Raw genomic sequence first — 25,583 nt, forward strand, 5'->3', positions numbered from 1 at the left:
GCATGATTATTTTGGTGTTCTTTCACAAATATTTAGTATTACGATTAAAGGTTGGTCTGTATTTAATAAAACAACAGTATATTATGCCCCTAAGAGTATTATTTCTCGTTATCCTTATAGCGACACAGGTGTTTATGAAGTCATATTATTTGTACGTTTGTTCGTCCTTTCGACGCAATGTTCGGTAAATATGTATTATTTCTTCTGGGAATAAGTTTACAGTGTTATCTAATTTGTGCGATTGATTCTTGTCACACAAGAGGCACGTGTCAAGAATGTATACAAGATTCCAGCATCTGCGTTTGGTGTGCCCATGTAAGTACGGCCCATTTTGGCCCATTTGTAAACGTAGTTATTTGTAGGAGTAGATAATTAATATGAAGAGATAATATGTTTCTAATAAATAATATATTATTTTAACACTTGAACATGAAATAAGAAATATGTGGTGAAGCATCAATGTCTTTTTTTCAATGCAAATATTTATTCAATAATAAATTAAATACATAAGTTATTTTTCCCGCAACTTAAAACTTTATTTCGATCATTTTCATATTTATAATAACCCAATTGAGTCTCTGGTGATGATATCCGAACGACAATACTAGCTACCGCAGCGCCCATTGGTTCGTATCGAGTGTTCTAGAAGATACTCGCATCAAGCTAGCAGTTGCGTCTGACCACCGCCAAGGACGGACGTAGTACTTCTCCCGCCGCCATTCGCATTGTGTCGAATACACACCGCTCCGCGTCATTATTTCCCTATATGTGATTTCGTCGAAAAAGTCGTGGTGGCCTAGTGGGTAAAAGAACCAACCTTTCGAGTATGAGGGTGTGGGTTCGATTCCAGGGTCAGGCAAGTATCAATGCAACTTTTCTAAGTTTGTATGTACTTTCTAAGTATACTTAGACACCAATGGCTGATAAAAAGGTGAAGGAAAACATCTTGAGGAAACCTGGACTATAAAGTCTGAAATCACCAACCCGCATTGAGCAAGCGTGGTGATTAATGCTCAATCCTTCTCCGTGTGAGAGGAGGCCTGTGCCCAGCAGTGGGACGATAAAAAGGCTGTAACAGTAACAGTAACAGATGTGATTTCCTGAAGATTCTCGTGTAATAATTGAACCTGCTGCTAGAAGACATTGCGGACTTATAGTGCAGTGCTGATTTCACGAGTTTTAACCAGTCCACCGGTGGATGAACCTAGATTTAGCTCGCCGGCCGGCAGCCTTTACCGCGACCACGCGCCCTGGAACGAGGCATCTTCACATCTCGCTGGTTCTAAGTGAGGTCCCTGGATTCACAAGGTACGTGGGCTTTATTGCTGCAAATAGTTGTAGTGTGGGTATTGGTGTCTAACGGAATATCATCGGCAGGGCTTTAATTGAATTACGATTTGAGTTTCACCGCCATATTGTTTTTCCCGCATTCGATTTTCAAGATTCGAAATCACCGCTCCCGCATCCCGCACTTCTCTTTTCTTTCTCCATTCCACCTTTTAAATTTATCCCAATTAAATCCATTAATTTTATTATTTTTCCCTGATGAGGCTATTTACACGCCTCATCAATATGGAAGAGTAGAGTGGACATCATAAGCCATTTAATACATAAATTCTGTCCTTAGACTGGACACGCCCGATTCTTTAATACATAAAATAATAATTACATGTTAATTTTCCTCGTACTTGTAGAGATTGTATGAATATGAATGCACAATAATTCATAACAATTTTTTATGTATTGATGAGTATTTGTCTCGAAGAGATCAAAAATCACTGAGAAACCCACCACAAATATTTTCAGAACGACTTCAATGGACCAAGATGCAGAGCACAGAGTTTCGAAGGTAATAGCAGCTGGTGCCCAAAATTCGTGCAAAGTCCTGCAAGCCTGATCGAAGCATCAAGTTCTAAAGCATTTAGCTCCGATCAAGACAACATCGTCCAGATTAAACCACAACGATACAAATTAAATCTTCGTTCAGGAAAATCAGAAACATTTAATTTCTCTTTTCAAGGGGCTCGGGATTTTCCAGTAGATTTGTATTTTCTCCTAGACGCTTCCACCACAATGGAAGGTATAAAAAATGAAACCGCCCAGCAAAGCCAAAATATATATTTGGCTATCAAAAATATGACTGATAACGTGTATTTAGGATTTGGTACATTTATAGACAAACGAGTCTTTCCATTTACAAGCGAGTGAGTTTACCCTTTTACATTTGTATTTTATTTTTATGTCGATTTTGGACATTTAATTTAATCCAGATTTTTCTTTCAGTACCAATGATACAGATAAAACTTACTCATTTCGCCATCATTTAAAACTAGGCAATGACACAAGAGAATTCAAAAAGGTAGTTTTAAACACCCCCAGTGGACTGAACCGTGACCCTCAAGAAGGCGGGCTCGATGCTCTAGCTCAAGTAATGGCTTGCAATGAAACAATTGGATGGAGAACCGAATCCAGGAAAATAATAATTTTCTTAACTGATGGAGAATATCACGTGGCTGGTGACGGAAAATCAGCTGGCTTGTTTGAACCATACGACGGCAAATGTTATACTGAAAATGGTACATACACCAAAGAATTAGACATGGATTACCCGTCAGTTGGCATGATAAATAAACTGGCGGTGGAACGCGACTTCATAATCATTTTCTTGATAGATACCAGAACTAAATATGCCTACCAAGGATTGAGCAAAGCCGTGAGTGGTTCAAAATTAACGGTTTATCATTTCGATCCACGCAATAAAAAAGGGAGTACTGAAACTAACGATAACGAAGAAATAGTGACTCTACTCAAAGACATTTATTCGGTAAGTATGTAATAGTATGATTTATAATCCTAAGTAACCTAATAAACGTAATAAGCAATTGAATGAATATGAATGAAATGAACCTACAATATTTATAAGATTATTTATTTCAGAAAATATCGAAGAAAATTAAATTGAAAGCAAAAGTGAAGACGGGAAATAGGAAAAACTTTAAAATTTCGTTTAATCCAGACTGCACTTCTGAGAATAGTAATCAGGAATGTGAGATAGAGGTTGGCAAGGAACTGCCGATAGACGCAACTGTGCAATATACTGGCGCTGAACCTGCTCTCGTCGAAATCGTAGTTGAAGGCATCGGGGAGAAGCTCACTCTCGATATAGATGTTATCAAAAACTGTGAATGTGAGAAAAATGTTGAGAACAATTCCAAATTTTGCCACGACCAGAAGCGGATTTGTGGCATATGCAGTTGTGATGATACCACGTACGTGACAAGAGTTCTACATATCTTATTCTGCTCTCTGAGGTCCAAATTATAAGATAAAATAAATCCATTATTATTTATTATTTTCAAAGGTACGGTGAAAACTGCGCTTGTGTCAAGAGTGAGAAGAACGTGTACAAAGACAACTCATCATGTATAGCTGCACCTGGTGAGGATGTCTGCAGCAGTCATGGATTCTGTATCTGTGGTACTTGCCAATGCAGGGAGAGGTAAGCACAAATTAATTTTGATATTATTAACATAATTTATAGCAGTAGCTACTCAAGATTTGTTATTTAATCTCACGACTGAACTGACAGATTAATGGAGGTCATTAAAATTGAACTTAATTACACAGGTACGAAGGTAAATTTTGCCAATGTAACGTGGACAACTGTCCCCGTAGCGCGGAGAGTGGAGAGGTTTGCAATGGCAAGGAACATGGTAAATGCAACTGTGGGAAATGTAAGTGTAAGCCCGATTGGTCAGGCATCGCATGCGACTGTCCCAATACTGTCGAAACATGTAAAGGACACGATGGCAGTGTGAGTATTGAGACTTTTAGAACGTTTGTTCATCACGTGCAAAGGACAATGCTATTCTTTGTATGGAAGTTGGGCTCAAGAGTTGCCCACAGTAACTGCATAGTGTATTATGTTCCATAGGCTTATAATAGGTCCCAGACCGAAATATTTCGAAATCTATCCCAGGAGTGCTGAGAAAAACTGGTTTGACTCTTATTCAATACTACGAAAAATATGCTTACGAACTCTTAACTATTCCACTTTTATTACCTTAATTGAAATGCATTATAATATTAATCGACAAATACGAGGTATTGAACGAGATTTTTTTTTACCGACTTCAAAAAATGGAGGAGTTTCTCAGTTCGTTTGTATTCTTTTTACGTAAGTACGTGCATAACTCCGTCGTTTACCAACCGATTTAAACAATCATTTTATTGTTTAAAAGGATTTACTTTCCAAATAGTTCCAGGGTCCAGGGTCTGGTGATAGAAACCTTAAAACATTATGGAACTCTCGGAAATTGTAAGCACATATCGAATAAAAACTTGTCATTCGGGTATATGTCTCCGACACCACAAAACTATGGAGGTTAAGACCTGACCTGACGATGGAGACGACAGTGAGACGAGGGAACTCCTCAACGGTATCTATTTACTACCTCGTGTTTGAGCTTATTTTATTCGTCTTGATAAGATTTTTCCATTGCCATTAAGGATTTGCATGACGCTACTCGAACTTAGGACTGATTGTGGTAGATAGAGACTGAAAAGCAAGAGAAACAACAATTACCTTTAAACGTCTATTTCTGTTTTTTTTTTATCCTGTTAACAGTAAAACCACTATCTATCTGAATGTTATTTCAAGAAAAGAGGTTGTTAGGTTTGTGGCTGCTTAAAATGGCTTGCTAACAATGGCTGGCTAACATTAGAACTGGTTTTTCTCGGGACCTCTGGGACCGATTTCAAAAATATTTGGATTCCGTCTTAAGAGTGAAGTAAAAAACCTATTTTAACCATTCCCACTACTGGGCAAATGGCTTGGGCTTCATAAACTGACTGTTCAAGTTGGACATTAGAACCGGGTTTTCTCGGAACCTCTGGGACCGATTTCAAAAATATTTGGATTCCGTCTTAAGAGTGAAGTAAAGAACCTATTCTAACCATTCCCACTACTGGGCAAATGGCTTGGGCTTTATAAAGTAACTGTTCAAGTTTAACATTTGAACCGGTTTTTCTCGGGACCTCTGGGACCGATTTCCAAAATATTTGGATTTCGTGACAACAGTGAAGTAAAGAACCTATTCTAACCATTCCCACTACTGGGCAAATGGCTTGGGCTTTATAAAGTGACTGTTCAAGTTTAACATTTGAACCGGTTTTTCTCGGGACCTCTGGGACCGATTTCCAAAATATTTGGATTTCGTGTTCAGAGTGCACTATGGAACCTATTTTAATAATTCCCACTACTGGGCAAATGGCTTGGGCTTTGTTAAGTGACTATCTATGGAGAACATTTGAACCGGTTTTTCTCGGGACCTCTGGGACCGACTTCAAAAATATTTGGATTTCGTGTTCAGAGTGCACTATGGAACCTATTTTAATAATTCCCACTACTGGGCAAATGGCTTGGGCTTTATTAATTGACTGTTCAAGTTTGACATTAGAACCAGTTTTTCTCGGGACTTCTGGGACCGATTTCCAAAATATTTGGATTTCGTGATAACAGTGAAGTAAAGAACCTATTCTAACCATTCCCACTACTGGGCAAATGGCTCAGGCTTTGTTAAGTGACTATCTATGGAGAACATTTGAACCGGTTTTTCTCGGGACCTCTGGGACCGATTTCAAAAATATTTGGATTTCGTGTTCAGAGTGCACTATGGAACCAGCTGAAACTACTCCCACTGCTGGGCAAACTTTGAGCCCACACCCTGGCATTGTCCTTTGAGCAAAATTAGGTTTCAGCGCCATCAATGTCATTTTCTTTATTGCTTATAACAAGTTTGATTGCTATTTTTAATTAATACTTATCTGCATGCCAAATTCCTTTATTTGTTATAGCTATATCCCGCCTTTACTTACTAACTTAAAAATATCTTATGCTACAGGTGTGCCACAACCGCGGAAAATGCTCATGCGGTTCATGCCAATGTGATGAGATAGCCGAATGGGACGCTCTGACCAACCATGACGTGTACTGTAGAATGTACAGTGAAACCGACTGCACTGAATGTGATGAACTGCAATGCAGGAAGTTGGAAAAATGCGCTAAATGTCGGCAAAGTGGTGAAGACCACTGCCCACACTGTTACGAACTTATCAAAGTTGAAGTAGTGGACACATTACCCGACGATTATTCGAACGATACTTTATGGAATATTTGTAAGAATATAAACGTAGACGTTGGGTGTTACACGAGCTTCGCATATCGATATGACGATGTTAACTATGGAGTTGATTTGGTCGTAGAGAAGAAAATTGATTGTGCTCCTACTTACTATTGTGAGTATACATTTCATAAACTGCTTCTGTCGTCCTCCTTTTGTCTCGTAATTGATCTTTCACTTTTCACAAGACTGAGAGTTTGGACTCATAAAGAAGATGGCTAAATCATATTAAAAAAAACACATAACGATAGCAATGAAATGTTTACCAATGTGTTCATTATGATTGACCTTTGATGGTGCGAAAAAGACCGGCCTGAAAATCCATGGGGCATAGAAGCTAGTAGCTACGTGTATATCATATTATCACAAAAATAGGTTATGATGAATTTATGATAATTATAAGGATTATTTTAAAAACAAGGTACACTAACATTATATCTCTGTGTGTGTACTCCTTTTATGAACTCTTTTATGTACTCCTCTTATGTACTCACTTATGTACTCCTCTTATGTACTCTCTTAGGTACTCCTCTTATGTACTCTCTTATGTACTCCTCTTATATACTCACTTATGTACTCACTTATGTACTCCTCTTATCTACTCCTCTTATGTACTCTCTTAGGTACTCCTCTTATGTACTCCTCTTATGTACTCTCTTATGTACTCCTCTTATATACTCTCTTAGGTACTCCTCTTATGTACTCTCTTATGTACTCTCTTATGTACTCACTTATGTACTCCTCTTATATACTCCTCATATGTGCTCTCTTAGGTACTCCTCTTATGTACTCCTCTTATGTACTCACTTATGTACTCCTCTTATGTACTCCTCTTATGTACTCCTCTTATGTACTCTCTTATGTACTCTCTTATATACTCTCTTATGTACTCCTCTTATATGCTCACTTATGTACTCCTCTTATGTACTCACGTATGTACTCCTCTTATGAACTCCTCTTATGTACTCTCTTAGGTACTCACTTATGTACTCTCTTATGTACTCCTCTTATGTACTCTCTTAGGTACTCACTTATGTACTCCTCTTATGTACTCCTCTTATGTACTCACTTATGTACTCCTCTTATGTACTCACTTATGTACTCCTCTTATGTACTCTCTTAGGTATTCTCTTATGTACTCCTCTTATGTACTCTCTTATGTACTCCTCTTATTTTTTTTATTTTTTTTATTTTGTTTTAAAGAAAGCTTACAGACTAATTACACCAATTATTTAACAAAGTATATAAAATAATTGCTAATGACAAGCTTCCACATGTTTACAGAATTATATTAAGTTCATATTTTTAACAAACAAACGTGTTTCACTTGCTTCACTTTTATACTTAATTCAAGTAGGAATAGGAGGATGGGAACACTTTAGCAGGAAACAGGTAAATGAACTACATGCGTCTCCCATCAAAATAGTCCGTATTCAAAAATTTTCTTATCTTTTGTGCGCTAGTGCAGAATAGATCAATATCCAGGTGAGATGGCAATTTATTAAAAGCTGTAACGCTGCGTATGCAGAAGGCATTACCCCTATAATTTGTTGATGCGTGTGGTGCCTGTAGTAGAGGCCGTTTCCGTAATTTGTTTTGATTGGTACGAATAAATATTTTACTCAGCAGTTCGGGGCAGTCAACAGAGCCATTTGCGATATTTGTTAAATAACATATGTCATTAATATTACGCCTTAATTCAAGTGGTAAAAAGTGGTATCGCTTACAACGGTGCTCATAGTCGTCAGAAAATTGCTTGGCTTTGTAATCTAAGTAAAGTAAAAATTTTTTCTGAACAGATTCAATGCGAGATTTGTATATCTCGTATTGTGGGTTCCATACTTCAGAAGCGTATTCGAGGTTGCTGCGCACGAGAGAACAGTATAGGACTTTTATTGGTTTTAGTGAACGGAATTCAGAACAGGTTCGAATGATAAAGCCTAACGCTTTGAGTGCCTTCTTAACAATATTTTCAACATGCGTGTCAAAAAGTAGTTTGCTGTCATGTACAACACCAAGGTCTCTAATGCTTTCCTCTTTGCCAATAGGAATACCATTCAAAGTGTAGCCCGTTCCTATTGTTGATTTTTGGCGGGTAAATGTTACGTAACAGCACTTGGAAACGTTTAATTGTAATTTATTATTTTTACAATATAATTCAAAACTATCAAGGTCCGATTGAAGTAACTTAGTGTCATTTAAGGAGCGTACACGTTTGAGGACTTTCATATCGTCGGCGTATAAAAGGATTTGCGAGTTCTTAAAGCAATTATTTATGTCAGATATAAATATGGTGAATAATAACGGTCCCAGAATTGAGCCTTGTGGTACGCCAGAAGGAACGGACTTCCATCCGGATGTGTACCCGCGCAGAACTACAGCCTGTGTGCGATTTTCTATATATGAAGAAAACCATCGAAATAGGTCACCATGTATTCCTGCAGATAAGAGCTTCTGCAAAAGCACACGGTGATCTATACGATCAAAACACTTGCTGTAATCCGTGTATATCACGTCTACTTGGCATCGCTCTTCCATTCCAACCGTTATGATTTCGTTAGACAATAAGAGGTTGGAAGTAGTTGAACGCTTTCTTAAGAAACCATGCTGTTCGGTACCGAATTGGCGTTCCATAGCTGAATAAACTTGCATGTGAACTAGTTTTTCAAGTACTTTAGAGAAAAGACATAGTTTAGATATTGGGCGGTAGTTGTCTATGCTCGATCTGTCACCTTTTTTGAAGATAGGGGTTATAAATGCCGATTTCCATAGCCTAGGGACAATACCCTCTCTAAAAGATCGTTCAAATAGAATACAGATCGGCGCCACCAAATATTTTGCGCAGTTAATTATAAAAATAGGCGGAATGTGATCGGGTCCACCTGATTTACAGGGGTCTAAGTTTTTGAGTAGCTTAAATACCGTATCAGGACACACGCTTATGGAACTTATGTTGACCGAGCTATTACTAACGACGTTTACGTCTGTATTATGAGATCCCGGGTCAGGTTCCTGAAAGGTAGACTGAAAGTAAGTGGCGAATAATTCGGCTATACCTTCGCCTGTATCTGCCGATTGATCCATGTAATGCAGAACATTAGGTAAAGTATTATTATTTCTTTTACTTTTTACGTATGACCAGAAACATTTTGGGTTTTTGGCGATGGATGATTCTATTTTTGCCATGTAGTCGTCATAACAAACAGCTTCCAACCGCTTAGCCCGGTCACGCAAAATAGAAAAGCTGTGGTAGTCGGACAAATTACCGTAATTTTTATACTTGTTATGGTACTTGTACTTTTCTTTTAAAATCTTTATTAGGGCACTACTAAACCAAGGTGGGTGTGTTGATTTCTTTAATGGTTTAACAGGGATGTACAAATCTCTAACTTCGTACAATTTTGAATAGAAAAGACTAAGGGCCTGGTCTAAGGATTCTGTGGATGACAATATACTCCAATCCATACTTTCCAATGCAGAGTTTATGGCGGCGTAGTCGCCACGTTCAAATATATATTTTATATTGTTTTTATCAATATACTTATGGACTTCTACGAATTCTACAGTCATAATTAACGGTTTGTGGTGTGCGTCGGCAGGTACAGCTAATGGATCAATACACTCGCTTACTTTTACCACCCCGTTAGAGAAAACGAGGTCCAGTAATCTATTGTTGACATTACGTACACCATTAAACTGTGTCAAGTTGCACATATTTATAGTATCAAAAAACTCCAGGATGTATTGAGCAGTAACATTCACCGGATGCAAACCGATGGCATCAATAGTATTATTCCATTCAACATCGCCACCAAAATTGAAATCGCCAGCTATAAGAAATGTATCTAATGGATTCGAGGATATTACATAGTTGAGTTTCTGATGAAAGTGCTGTACTCCTCTTATGTACTCCTCTTATGTACTCTCTTATGTACTCTCTTATATACTCTCTTATGTACTCCTCTTATGTGCTCCTCTTATGTACTCTCTTATGTACTTCTCTTATATACTCCTCTTATGTACTCACTTATGTACTCCTCTTATGTACTTCGCTTATATACTCCTCTTATATACTCCTCTTATGTGCTTTCTTAGGTACTTCTCTTAGGTACTCCTCTTATTTACTCTCTTATGTACTCACTTATGTACTCACTTATGTACTCCTCTTATATACTCCTCTTATGTGCTCTCTTAGGTACTCCTCTTATGTACTCACTTATGTACTCCTCTTATGTACTCACTTATGTACTCCTCTTATGTACTCCTCTTATGTACTGCTCTTATGTACTCACTTATGTCTTCTTCTTATTTACTCCTCTTATGTGCTCTCTTAGATACTCCTCTTATGTACTCCTCCTATGTACTCCTCTAATGTGCTCTCTTATGTACTTCTTTTATGTACTCCTCTTATGTGCTCTCTTATGTACTCTCTTATGTACTCTCTTATGAACTCCTCTTATATGCTCACTTATGTACTCCTCTTATGCACCTACTCTCTTATGTACTTCTCTTATATACTCCTCTTATGTACTCACTTATGTACTCTCTTAGGTACTCCTCTTATGTACTTTCTTAAGTACTCCTCTTATGTACTCTCTCATGTACTCTCTTATGTACTCCTCTTATGTACTCCTCTTATGTGCTCCTGTTATGTACTCACTTATGTACTCCTCTTATATACTCCTTTTATGTGCTCTCTTATGTACTCCTCTTATGTACTCTCTTATGTACTCCTCTTATGTACTCTCTTATGTACTTCGCTTATATACTCCTCTTATATACTCCTCTTATATACTCCTCTTATGTGCTTTCTTAGGTACTTCTCTTAGGTACTCCTCTTATTTACTCTCTTATGTACTCACTTATGTACTCCTCTTATATACTCCTCTTATGTACTCCTCTTATGTAACTCTCTTATGTACTGCTCTTATGTACTCTCTTATGTACTCTCTTATGTACTCTCTTATGTTCTCCTCTAATGTACTCTCTTAGGTACTCCTCTTATGTACTCCTCTTATGTACTCACTTATGTACTCTCTTATGTACTCTCTTATGTACTCCTCTTATGTACTCACTTATGTACTCCTCTTATGTACTCTCTTAGGTACTCCTTTTATGTACTCCTCTTATGTACTCACTTATGTACTCACTTATGTACTCCTCTTATGTACTCTCTTAGGTACTCTCTTATGTACTCCTCTTATGTACTCTCTTATGTACTCCTCTTATATACTCCTCTTATGTGCTCTCTTATGTACTCCTCTTATGTACTCACTTATGTACTCCTCTTATGTGCTCTCTTATGTACTTCATTTATGTACTCCTCTTATGTACCTACTCTCTTATGTACTCTCTTATATACTCTCTTATGTACTGCTCTTATGTACTAACTTATGTACTCCTCTTATGTACTCTCTTATGTACTCCTCTTATATACTCCTCTTATATGCTCTCTTATGTACTCCTCTTATGTCCTCACTTATGTACTCCTCTTATGTGCTCTCTTATGTACTTCTTTTATGTACTCCTCTTATGTACTCTCTTATGTACTCTCTTATATACTCTCTTATGTACTGCTCTTATGTACTCTCTTATGTACTCCTCTTATATGCTCACTTATGTACTCCTCTTATGTACCTACTCTCTTATGTACTTCTCTTATATACTCCTCTTATGTACTCACTTATGTACTCCTCTTATGTACTCTCTCATGTACTCTCTTATGTACTCCTCTTATGTACTCTCTTATGTACTCACTTATGTACTCCTCTTATGTACTCCTCTTATGTGCTCCTGTTATGTACTCTCTTATGTACTCCTCTTATGTACTCTCTTAAGTACTCCTCTTATGTACTCTCTCATGTACTCTCTTATGTACTCCTCTTATGTACTCTCTTATGTACTCACTTATGTGCTCCTCTTATGTACTCTCTTATGTACTTCTCTGATATACTCCTCTTATGTACTCACTTATGTACTCCTTTATGAACTCTCTTAAGGGACTACACACACTTATTCAGCTCTATTCGCGTTTCGCTGAACGGTTTTGGTCACACACACTTATTCATCTCTACTTCTATCAGCGGCGTACAGCGGCGTAAGAGTGCGTACGGCGCTGAATATGCTGCGAAGACGGTCAGCTACTCAATTAGTATTGTGCCCTCAACATGGACAGTTCTATGTGCGATATTTTTGTCGTTTCGTTACTTGCAGAAGACATAGAAAAAAATAAGCGTAAAAAATTAAAACGCAAACGACAGTGGGTCGACCCACTTTGGGTAAATAGAAATTTGGTTGGAGAATACGCGAAATGTCGCGTATTTGTTTGTAAAATAATACTAAATTCAAAGAGAATGATACTCATAATAATTACGTAATAATAAATCAAATCTATCCAGGAGCTATGCAGGTTGCAACTTGTCGACAAGAGAACCATACGTGTGCAGCGCTGTTCCGCCCCATTCAGCGTCGAAGGCGGCGGAACAGCGCTGAATGCGGCAGATCAGCGCTGATCTCCATCTAAAGCACTCGCATGATAAAAACACATTTGTTCTCATTTTATACTTGTTTGCCGCGAAAGCTGAATACACGCGGAAAGCTGAATGGATGCGTACGCGTCTCCATACAAAATCGTTGTTTTCTATGGACATAAGCTGAATAGAGCTGAATAAGTGTGAGTAGTCCCTAAAGTTAACTTTTCTGTGAACTAAAATCATGATCGAAAAAACGTTATTAAAAGTTATAAAAAGAAAGATGTTTATGTGATATGATATATTTTTTTAATCATACATGATACATATGAAGTTTCTGTCGACTCTGGGTGTTTTTTTGGCCATCTCCTTTCGTTGAATGCGTAAGTTACATCTATTTTTAACCCCTTATTAGTCTTCATCAAAATATCAGCTAATACTTCCTTGGGGTTTAAAATGACACCAATCACATTTTGGCTAAAATAACCTAGAACTCTCACTAATCATTCTTCATCAAATACTATAGATATGATGATGATGATGTCCTCCTAGCCGATTATCGGCTACGGCGGCTGTTCTCATGTAAGGAGATTAGCCAACTGCACAGGACATATTATAGACTGTATTATAAGTGGTTATTTACTTTATGTTCTTCATCTAGGACATGATCACAAACCTCTATTTCCAGTATACGGTGGGATATTTCTGCTGACACTCCTCCTAGTTGGAGCTGGTACCCTGATAGCCTGGAAACTGCTGACGGAAGCCCGAGACCGACGCGAGTACCTTCAATTCCTCCAACAGAACCAAATAGATGGCTATGGGCCTTGCACCAACCCGTTATATGAACCTCCTACTACAACGTTTAATAACCCCGGTTTTAGAAAGAGATCTGTAGACGTACGTTAAGATTTTTAAAACCTTTTTCAAGTTCTATTTATAATGTTTGATTGTTCTTAATAATGTCTTATGTTTGATTTTGATTTAAGGTATATGTTTAAATGAAATTTAAGGGGAAGTAAAAATATTTTTAAGAAACTTATTTTCATTATGATGCCTTAAAACCTATAGGTCAAAAAACCCCCGACCCAAAAAAGTACGCAATTAGTATGACAAAAGGTTAAAAACGCTAAACCCTATAAAAAGCAAAAAATAACTTTTAACTCTACGTAAGTACCAACTAAAGCATGTCAGACTAAACTAAATTTTGTCGTGTCGGGGGACCGCTCTAATTTATTAGCCTAACGTTAGAAGTAATTAAGTATATACTACTTATAACTGTGTATATAATTTTGTTTTATACGAATGTTGTAATTAGGTAGGTATCATTTGATTTATGTAAGTATTTTTGAAGGTAAAAAGCGGTCCCCCGACACGTCAAAATTTAGTTTAGTCTGACATGCTTTAGTTGGTACTTACGTAGAGTTAAAAGTTATTTTTTGCTTTTTATAGGGTTTAGCGTTTTTAACCTTTTGTCATACTAATTGCGTACTTTTTTGGGTCGGGGGTTTTTTAAATTTATAATTTAATTTTATTTCATGCTTTTTGAAGGAGCTCCTTAATTTTTCCTTCTTTCAGTTAATTTCTTTTATTTTAAGATGGGGTCGCTCTATGCGATCTCGGCCAAAGGATGCTGTTTAACAATCCTCATAACATACTGGCTCTGGGAGAATTGCACAGATTGAGGAAACATACACATTTGGTCATTCTAGATTTTCAGCGAAGATATAAATCGGTTTATCCGTTTCATTCCGGCATTCCAGGGTTTCATCCGCCACATCCCATTTCCAGTATCAGGTTCTCGTCAATTGAAGAGAACTAGTCAAGACAAATTCAACGAGCCCAAACTCGATGGGTTTACTAAAAGGCAGTTCAGGGTTACGTCTCCTACCTTCGTGCCCTAACAGCAGACCAGCTCAGTGGTTCCAGAAGACATTAGTATTTCAAATTTCAGATCCCACACATGCTTGCAAGTAAACTGAGCGTGTAACATTCCTCTCACACCTAACAAACGAGCTGATGACCTTGAAGACCTGAACCGATTTCCACCAAACATAGCTAAGAACACTCCCGAATGACACTCCTTTTAAACAAAAAAAACCGCATTACAATCGGATCATCCGTTTGGGAGCTACGATGCCACATACACACACACACACACACACACACACACACAGACACGTCAAACTTATAACACCCCGTCGTTTTTGCGTCGGGGGTTAAAAAACTGATAGGTCACCTCAATAACATAAAGCGACCCACTCTACTAGACCTTTAAAAATGACGAAGTTTCCAGTACTTACTATGAAATAAGTGATAAAATTAAATTGAATACCTACTGCTTTATTAAACAAGGGATCTTTCGAAGTTTAGATCAAATCTAGAATTTGACCAGGGGACTATTTCATAGGTTGCAACTTATGCCTCTATTATTTTTCAACAGTTTTCCTGAGTGCTCAAAAAATAAATAATTGACAACTATCATGGTTATAAAGTACATGTCCATATGTATTATTGTGTTTTGATTACCTTTTAAAAAGTATTACATTTAATTATTTTTACAATTAAAATTAGAAGCGGAATCAAAAGTTCTATCTGCACAGCGATTCCTATCAGTTCAGCGCTTGTTCAAGCCTTTCAAAGGCATCTTGTTTTAATGTCAGAGACTAGTAAAAAACCTACGTACCCTACCTAATCTACATATTTACAAAAATAAAAAAAGGAAAAATAAAAAATGTATCAAAAAACTCATGAAGGCTATGTATTAAAAATCGATGGTTATAAATGTGAAGAATAGACGTTTCATTTTGTTATTCTGATTGAAAATTTGGTTAGTAAATAAACAAAACAGTCAATTTAAACTTGTTGAAAACTCGTTTTTGTTGTATCATTTTGTTGTCATGTTGTAGGATTTAATAATCTAGGTTTCGACTTGTACTAGCATATATACCTAACGCCTACTAATATTTTTTGAGCAATTAGCTGTTCAACGCTTTACCAACATTACAAATGTTACGGGCATAAGTACAGGATAATTAACTATCCGATCACGAAATCATATACCTGTTCAACTTTATTGTTTTAGGTATATACCTAAACTTACCAATATCCAAAATCGTTTCCTATCACATAGCTTTTCATACCCAATACACCTATAAAAATCAATTCCATGTGTAACAACATAAATATTAACACATATCGGTACTAGATGGCACTACTGATGCATGAAAAATTACAACTGTTTTGCTATTCTTGTCTTTCCTGAAAAAGTTATATGTTTCTGTTGCATACGACATTCGTAAAAATAGTTTAGTCTACAAAATAGAGCAACTCCACATATTGATATTGCAAAGACCTAACGTTTGAAAGGCCTTTAAAAGTGGATTATATATTATACTGTAGTTAACATTGATTGATATTGTTAAAAGTCTGAATCGCGATATCAGAGTTTTCCTGCCGCGTTGCATAGATGCAGGCCCAACGATAAGAAATTAGGAAGTCCGTTTCTACAGAGTAAAGTAGTACGGGGGTTGAGCTACCATAATTCTCCCCACCTTGATGCACAATATGGCCGCGGTATTGTGTGGTTCCGTCGTCGAAAGATGGCGAAGGCTGCAGGCCTGTCCAAGGCCCGCCGTTACAGGCCTTCGAGAAAGAACTTCTTGAAGGCCTGTTCGCACGCCTTTGTGAGGCCTCTTCACAAAGGCGTGTGACTCTGTGATGTGCCAGCACGTCGAGCGATCCTCGTCTTGCACCAGTCACGTTCGCGCTTAACTGCCGCTTGACAAGATTCTATGAATCGATAGAGGGCTTGCCCTCACACACACTGATGTAGAAAATTTGACTTCTGTTTTGAAGTTTGAAAAAATGCGATAAATAGGATTCGATTAAGATTCATAAATCAAAACAATACATCTATATAATAAAACAATGGTTCATTTATAAAACATTTTCAGGTTCTTTTGTTATGTTACAGCCAGTGTTAGAAAAAAAAATGCCTTATTGCCCTGTTAGCGTTGTTCTTTTTGAAGGTAGTTTTCAAGTTTTTTAGCTGGCTTTCATGGGGAAGCTTAACTGTGTGAGATTCCGCTTCCTTTTTTAACCAATCCTAAGAAAATTAATTCTTTTAATTAGTTTTGAAATTAGAATAATTTAAGTAAAACCATCTCAAACTCCATACTATACAAATCCATAGACAACTTAAGCAGAAGTGGCGAAGCTACCTACATAACAGAAAAGAATTTGAAAGAATTTATTACGACAGAATACATCTCGACTGTCGTGACGGTCACGTAAAGAGTAATTTCCGCGAATTTTCTTCATACGCCCGCGACCCGACGATGATTCATCTCGTCCGTCCGCGGGTTGAATAGTCTGACAATTCAACTTCAGTCTGTCGCCATTCGTGCAGCAGAGCGCGCGCGAGTTTGGATTTCGAACGAATCATCGCGCCTTCGCGGTCGAATTCAAAAAAAGAACAAAAAATATTGACGCCATTTTTCACGAAGTTTATTTTGTAGCTGTGACTTTTTATATAAAGTAAATTTTATAAATATGAGAACTATGGCTAGTGTGTGGTTTTTGATGGTAGTGCTAATTTCAGTACAAAAAGTTTTCGGAGATGTTTGCCTGAAGGATGAAACAGAGTTAACCTGCAATGAATGTATGAGGTGTAATGGTGATTGGTGCACGGCACGTGGGGTAAGTGTTTTTTTTTTATGAATATTAATTTCGATAAGTAAACCGGTCAAGAGCGACTTTAAACTTACACGATTGTACAGCTCGAGTTTACCGACTCAACAACTTTAATAACGTAGACCAATATTAAATTCATATTTACAAACGCAATAACCAATTTTATTTCATTCCAAGTTAAAGTTCCTTTTTTAATAAAGGTGTCATGAAAATTAATATCAATTTTTCCTATTATTACATTCACCTATTATTTTATTGTGAAACGGCATCTTTGCAAGATACACGAACAAGTGCTAAAACATAAGAACATGCTTAATTGAATATTGCCTATGCCTATGATAGTCATGCATGCTCGGAATTAAATTGTTGACAAATAAGCAATATTAAAAGTAACAACAAAATAAGCTTAGGTCAATTTAGAACAATTCATGTATTATGTACCTTGGTACTTATTTATATATTCCACTATGATTCACATGTATGGCAGTCAAGGTTTCTCATCGGAAATTCTGGACTAGCTGGTTCCTTCACCTTTATCTATCAATCAACATGAATGCATAGTTAATACAAACAAATTGATTTCATTGTTATTTCGGCACTCTAATTACTTAATTATGCACTTAATAACTTCTGTGAATATCGTTTAGTTAATAATTTAAAGTAAATTAAGAAGATGAAATACTTATTGGATTCTAAATGTCTTATCCGTTTTATAAAAGGCAGTTCACGTAAAGTGTTAACTTAATGACTGTTTTGCATCTGAATTACGCTACATTAATTCCACATTTATAAACGAAATTACTTCCAATCACGATAAAGTTCCTAAGATTCGAATTAATTATTTTCTTAGATTCGTGTGCCTACTGATATTAATACGTAGAGTTTAGAGACAGCAGTTAACTTTAACGTAATGGAACATTAAACGGTATTCGATTACAGAACCTATTAAATATCGTACAGATTTACATAAATCATTATAAGAGATGAAAACTCCGTGGCACATTTATCCGTCGTCCAGTAAAAAAAAAAAATGTTTTTACTCATTTATTATTACTTCGTTTTAAATCCATTTAAATCTACACAAATCCTTTAGAGCTCGATTCAAAATATTCATAACAAAAAAGCAAATGAAGTAAGTAAATGGGTATATAATAAAATTATATAGTTGTAATTCCAACGACAAATTATTTCAAAAGGGGATCTTTTAAATGGCCAACGACACGACATTGAAGAGAGCAATAAATTGATCAAAGAAAAACGAAGATGTCAGAAGTCAGGCCGAACGGAAGGAAACAATTGATTCAATGAACTTACTTACTGAGTGACCACCAAGAACATCTATTTTTGATCGTTAATACGTCGTACCTGAATACGTAATTTACTACTCTATTACAAGTTGTCAACAGGACTCTTTTGCCCGTTTTCATCAACAATCTCTTAACGTTTCCCTAACTAAGTGTCACTTAGAATAAGGGCTCCCCCAATAATAAGTTTATAAGGGACGCTCAAATTTTGGTGAAAACGAAATTCGTATTAAGTGTTACCTAAATGCTCTTAGGGGTTCCCTAAATTTAGGTATTTGTTGGTGAAAATGGGCATAAGTTTTCAAACAATTGTTCAATCGACTTTAATTCAATGACCCTTTACTGTTTTCCTTAAAATTTTCTTCAGAATCACAAATTCTCTCATCTGCCTAGCCTTTTTCCAACTAAGTTGGGGTCGGCTTCGAGTCTAAGCGGATGCAAGTGAATGAGTAGCAATGTTTTACAAGGAGCTACTGCTTATCTTTGCGACTTTCACGACACACAAATTCCCTATAATATCAAATAGTGTGATATACTCAAATTCCCTCACATTCAACTTCCTCACATTCAAGAAATCACTGATAATGTTAATTTAGTAGTGTCTCACGATAAGGTCATTCCCGTTTGTTAACCAATATGGTTCATATTACCTATACGGAACAACAACTGGGATTTGGGAATTCTAACCGTAAGACTTTCTACATCGTTTTAGTAAACGTGGGTACCTTATAAAATATTGTATCGTGAGAAATATAGATACAGAGGAAGCTGTGATTTTGAAGTCGATCGATACTCATCTACCAGCTGTCAATGACCTTAACACTATGATACAGGACTATCAGTTTTTATCTCAGTCCCTATTATGTGTTTGTAGTATTCCTACAAATAATGAGGGTACAGTATATTTCCTTAAGTTACAATACAACAATGACACATAGGTACATTGGCTTTTTTGCAACCAGAAAAACCCCAGGTACTCATTCAGTGTACTAAATTCACCAATTAATACGAATAAGTTTTTCATCACAATTTCTAAGCGTATCATTTTACCACGTATAAATCTCTTAGCCTGCACTTAATGTCAGTTCGCAGACTCTTCGAAGCAACCACGCCATCAGAATGCAAATATGTGCAGTAATTCTCCAACTTACGCATATGGATTGTACGTAGACAGAATAGGTGTTATGTAAATATCTGCGTACTGCGTCAATAGGTTTACCTAAGTTAGGTTTATTTTCAAAATATCCATTATACTTACTATTATCCAATAAACGTAAGAGTTAGGGAATTTCAGAATTACGTGGAATTTATGACTCGATAGCGGATCGTCGATGAAGTTCTGAAAGACTTGCATAAAAGATTAAACATTACTATCTTCTGCCAGCTGTTTTCCGAGGGTACTAATTCCCGAACCCGGATAAACAGTCGTCATCGATGGGTGGCTATCTAACATTAAAATATTTTTTTTATTGGACAAGCAGTTCCAAATATGTTCAAGCAAACTAATAAAAGTGGATAACGTTAAAGGATACAAAATGATCTTATTGGGCCGGAATAATTGTCAGCTACACCGCGAATAGATAACTTCCTCTGCCTCCCGTCGTGTAAGTGGGTGACAACGGTTGAGTAGGAAACAGGGACTCACCAGTAGTACTCAGTAATACCTATATACCTAACAATTTACACTAACTGCTGTACTTCATCAGGCCGTAATTAATTTATCGTTCAGATTTTGTTAATAATCTTTTCAACACAGCTCTAACTCTTCCAAATCTCGCAAACAAACCTTCCTAATTTCGTGTACCTTTTATACTTTAAGAAATTATACTAAATAACGGGTAATGCATTCGTGAAAAATATTTTTGATACAGTACATCTGAAAATACATCAGCAATTAGCTTTCATATTGTGTTAATTTATCATAATTGTTACAGTCAATGTCACTGGCGAAATATTTTACTCTGCAATAACATAACAACTGTGATGACTCATTCAGTTTAAAAACTCACGAATTATGTTTATATTACTCATGTTATTCCGAACTCAATATCAAACTGTATAAAACTTAATATCCTCACTTCCTTGAGTAAATACCTACCATCTAGTTTTAACTGGAGTTTTTCGATAATCGTTTTTTTTTCGATCAAATTTGATGACTCATCTGATCTCTAAAATATGACGAATTTTACTGTCTCGTAGCGATTTCATCATCCATTCAAGTATATTTTGGATCGAATAGGAAAACAAGTGAACTCGCAGCATGAATGAACCCTGACCGGAAAACTAATTTGTCCCTACGCTAATCAAGCTAATTGTTCATCCAACAGTTTTGTTTAAGAATTTACAAGAACATGTTCAAAAATTTTACTTTCGTGTAAATTATATGTGGGTTCTTGTGTTTAGATTACCAACAAAACGATTGTTCCAACTTAATTGATATTTTTTTATGTTTCTTTCTAATCACTTTAACGGCCAGTTTCTTCATCAAAAGTTAAAGTTAAAGTTATGGCTAAAGTAAAAGTAACGGTCAAATTCGTTTTTTCAAGGCTAAAGTGACAGCAAAACTAATAGAAAAATTGAATTTAACCGTTACTTTTACTTTAGACATTACTTTAGCCATAACTTTAACTTTAACTTTTGATGAAGAAACTGGCCGTAAGTGTCCAAAAGCTTATCGCCATTGTAATATAAAGGGTACAACAAAAACTTTTTATCAGCTTTTTCTTTGAAAACCTCAATGCTCGACACTTCTACAAAACACTTGAATTTATCTAAATTGTTCAAAGTTTGCCAACGTCAAGACTTTAATCGTTAAGGTCATTAACATATCTACAGCAACTGAATAGCTGCAAACAAAATGTTGATTTTACAACATTTTTATTTTTTACGCCACTGAGGCAGAAAGAGAGTCATGTTTTTCTTTGATATTATATAGCTAGAACCTTTAATAAAGAAGTGAAATTACCTACAACCATTCCTTAACTGACGGCTCGCAAGTTTAAGAGCATAAAGTCTTATCAACAGCCAGCCACATAAGATCTTCCACAATCTAGTTAAAATCAGACCAACTAACTAACATCATCAAAATATGTACTTACTAGAAAAAAATACCCGAAATAGAGTCATTGCAAATCCCAGGAGTAAGTAAAGATTCCTTAGCCTTACATTCAATTTTCTACAAGTATAATATCTTCATTAACCAGACAAAAGCCAATCAAGTGAAGTGCCGTAGAATGGCGATCGATACACAAATTTCCTGGGCAACCCCATTTTCCAATATCCGTTCTTCAGAACAAACTACTCAGCAAATAAAACTAACGGTTAATAACATTATAGTGGAACCGACGTTGTTATATTATGATCTATTTGCCTTATTAAACACACACGGGTTCATAAAAACAGGCCATAATAATACTTATAGTTTTTCTGCAGTTACAGCAGCACACAGTTTTTTTGCAAAACTAATAAAGTACGTTGGTACATAATGTAAAAAATGCAACCTTTGTAACACTGCGTTACTAACCTATTATATGTTTTGAAAATAAACTAAAATATGCATAACATTGTGAACCTATTCTTGGCTAGCAAATCAGACTGTAAATATTCTACACAGTCCTATTTTATTTGTCCCCTATTCTCTCACAAATCTTAAGAAATACTCTAGCCACAATAAATCTATTCACATACCTAATTAGCATACTTCCAAAAATAAGTCTTATTTCATCCAAATACGAGTGCAATAAAACAAAAAGTTGCAACATCAATTGCAAATGCAGCAATAAAAGGGTTTAACTGCAAATCCGTCGCCGATGGGGCTGAGACACGGATGACGTCACTATTCCCGGGAACAAGTCTAGTCTAAACCCATCTTATACTGTCTACATTATATCTTTCCAATCAATATTAGTCTGTGAGATTGTTCTAAGGGCGGACCGCGTCGGAAAAGGATTGAAAATAGAACAAGGATGGATGAATGAAAGTCAGCAAATACCTGACCTCTCTTCTGGTTTGTAAGAAACAGGGTGAACTCTTATGATACTTAAAAACACAGTTGAACATTACCAAACAAACATATGAATGTATGTGATAGTCGGTGAATCATGTGCTCATATTCAATCATTGTTATTTTTGCCTTAAATGCCCCTGCCTCTAAACCGCTTGGCTCCGTGCCATTCATATCCTTTTGTCCAAGTGCGGTAGAATAACGGCTTTAAATTTAAAGCCACATAATATATAACGGAAGATAATTGTACGGATTTGTCCGTTGCAGACGCTATGGCGGTTCAGTTTGAGATAACTGAAATGAATTGCTTTTGAGGATACGATAGCGAAATGTGTAGGAAGATGTGGCAAAATGTACTGTTTTTGCCACAGATGGGTATAACAAATATAACAATTATGTATATTTAATATTGTCCAACATTGCTTCAGATTTCGGAAAACTAGCAGCTAAAATAAAATAAGGTCCATACGTGGCTTTCCATTCCTACATGAAATTAAAAAGTAAAAAGCCGCAATAAGGAATAAAGATATCATGTGTATCATATGAATTCAGTATACCTGCACCCTATCACGTAGGCACAAGGCGCGAATAAATGGACTTCCCGGTCGCCGACGATTTACTTATGACAAATAACAAGCAAGACAGACGTACGTATCGAAAACATACAAACAAGGTTACATGTACACACCGCATAACCGTATTATTTGTAAGGAAAACAAAACATTGCCACTACATCCGTTGCCTAAGAAAATATTGCAACGAAAATAAAAGTTCCAAGACTTCTAAACCGGGTAATGAAAACAAATCTACTATTATCGATACAATACATTGTAATTCATCTGGAGTAAACTTCCAGTTATAAGTACATTTGAGGCGAATTGAAGTGCCCTACCGACCACCAAACATCCGCGCAATCACACATTCTGAGAAATTATAAATACAACCCGTTGACCTATATCTGGGCATGTTTTATACATCAAAACGTTACACAATTTTCATGCACGTCAATGTAATCGAGGGAGCCGTTAAAATGCACTTGATGAAACCCAAGCCACTGTCATCAATCATTGCTATAAGTAATAACTTGTGAACACATACTGCGCAATCCTCAATTACTTTTTACCACTTTAAAAATATGTTTTTACAAATTATTTGCATGAACTTTACACGCTTTCGACATGTCATTCGATCCCAGGTACCCTTTCGTTACTTATACTTTAAATTGAGGATAATCATAACCTCCGCGTGATTGATTGATGGTGTTACTGATGGTTGGGTAATGTTGGTATTCTGAATGGTTGAACCACGACACCTGACATTTGGACCCGCACATATGGCCCCTGTGTATGGCCCACAAGAATGACACAGTTCACATAAAAAGGTCAGGTCTGAGTCAAATTTCCAGTCAGGGGTCCAATATCTTAAATGTCTATAGAAATTATCGGAACAATTTGTTTGTAAATTACGCTCATTTATCAGTTAATGCTTAAGTAAGTTGACATTTCGTTATCTATTTCTCAATTTATTGACACCATATTTTAATGGACCACAGCCCAGTTTTTTCTGATGATTTCTTGAAACAAATTAACGCTGTACTTGCTTCTGTTTATCAACAACTGATTGCATCAGTGAACGAGTACCTTGATGACATTGCTCAATACACATGTAGCAAAATAGAATATTACACTTTTACAACTTTCTATGAGTAATATTTGAAACTATCTATCACAGAATAGCATTAGACGTTAGCAAACAACAATTGGAGCAACTAACCCGGGACACATGGAACTACCGATCATTTTACTATTCATAGCCCAGTCAGCATAGTGCACAAACATTGACTCTTGTCTTCCTACGCTAAAACCAGATCAATCACCTAGAAAACAAAGCTGTGTTTGACGTAATCTGACACTTTTATTTTGTTGGCTTCGGGCTTTCACTCGGGATTATACACATAATGTATTTAACGATATAAGCCCTTCGTTATTGATACCTATGACCGCTGGACTAGCTTGGCCCGTGGCTTCACGCGCCTTCGTTGGTAACTTGTCATCAAGATCACTTAGAGAGCAAAATAGGCTGATGAAAAGTTTTGTCACTAATCTGAGTTCGTTGTTCATAACACTTAGGTGTGCATAAAATAAAGAAATTAAATTATTAAATCTTCATTATTCTAAATCAGTCTCGGTGACGGTTTTTGGTGGATTTAAGATAATCTTGTACTGTGTCTGCTGTCCTTCACATTACCAAGGCTCAATTAAGTCATTTGTACAGATGAACCGAGACTTCAGGGTGACTATGAATAACTCTACAAAAAACCTATTAGTATCGTTATCAGACCAAAATAATCGATTAAAAACTGCATCGAACGCACTTTTTTAGCGATAAAGTTGCAGCCGCCTGACCATGACATGAAATGCACTAAGTAACTAATTACGAAATCGCTTTACACAACTAAGATTCTTGCGAACAACTATTAAATTAATTGAACTGTGCGCTTGAGAAATTATTTTATATGAGTATACCAATTAAAATCATATAAAACAAGTAAACAATCAAATATGTAGTTACTTAAGACTACGGAGAAAGGATGTTTCAGACTTATTGCGTGTTCGTCACGCATCGCTGTCAACGTTATTTTACCTTTGCCAAAAGTCATGTTTACTAAAAACATAGACATTCAAAAGGAAATGGATACCAAAATAAATAGAATTTGCTGTATCGCATTTCTATAAACAACTAGCCAGTTATTCGTATAAAGTAACAAACTTGTTAAAAGGCGTGGCAAACAATAAAATTGGTGCTTAAAACTTTCTAAACAATAAGAGTCCGTAGCAATCTTACCTATATATATGCCAGATATACAGTAAATAAGATAGTAAGGAATATAGGGGAAATTGTAGGCGTAAAGTACAAAGTGCTACAATGC

General features: G+C 36.3%; 2 protein-coding genes across 2 annotated transcripts in view; both read left to right on the top strand.

Moving 5' to 3' along the window:
• The first annotated feature begins 133 nt into the window (after positions 1 to 133).
• LOC124646284 (integrin beta pat-3-like) lies at positions 134 to 13,679 on the top strand. Its single transcript, XM_047186402.1, has 8 exons — positions 134 to 315; positions 1,807 to 2,204; positions 2,284 to 2,824; positions 2,938 to 3,269; positions 3,362 to 3,499; positions 3,628 to 3,814; positions 5,904 to 6,297; positions 13,341 to 13,679. The coding sequence occupies exons 1-8, from the start codon at positions 178 to 180 to the stop codon at positions 13,559 to 13,561; spliced, it is 2,349 nt and encodes a 782-aa protein (XP_047042358.1). The 5' UTR covers positions 134 to 177; the 3' UTR covers positions 13,562 to 13,679.
• Positions 13,680 to 17,051: 3,372 nt separating this feature from the next.
• The window catches only part of LOC124646160 (integrin beta-6-like), a 38,261-nt gene continuing 29,729 nt past the window's right edge, over positions 17,052 to 25,583 (top strand). Inside the window, exon 1 of the mRNA XM_047186242.1 lies at positions 17,052 to 17,353. Coding sequence (XP_047042198.1) covers positions 17,207 to 17,353 — 147 coding nt within the window. The 5' untranslated portion in view covers positions 17,052 to 17,206. The remainder of the gene's footprint in view (positions 17,354 to 25,583) is intronic.

This window comes from Helicoverpa zea, chromosome 3 (genome assembly GCF_022581195.2).
Source record: "Helicoverpa zea isolate HzStark_Cry1AcR chromosome 3, ilHelZeax1.1, whole genome shotgun sequence".
NCBI lineage: Eukaryota > Metazoa > Arthropoda > Insecta > Lepidoptera > Noctuidae > Helicoverpa > Helicoverpa zea.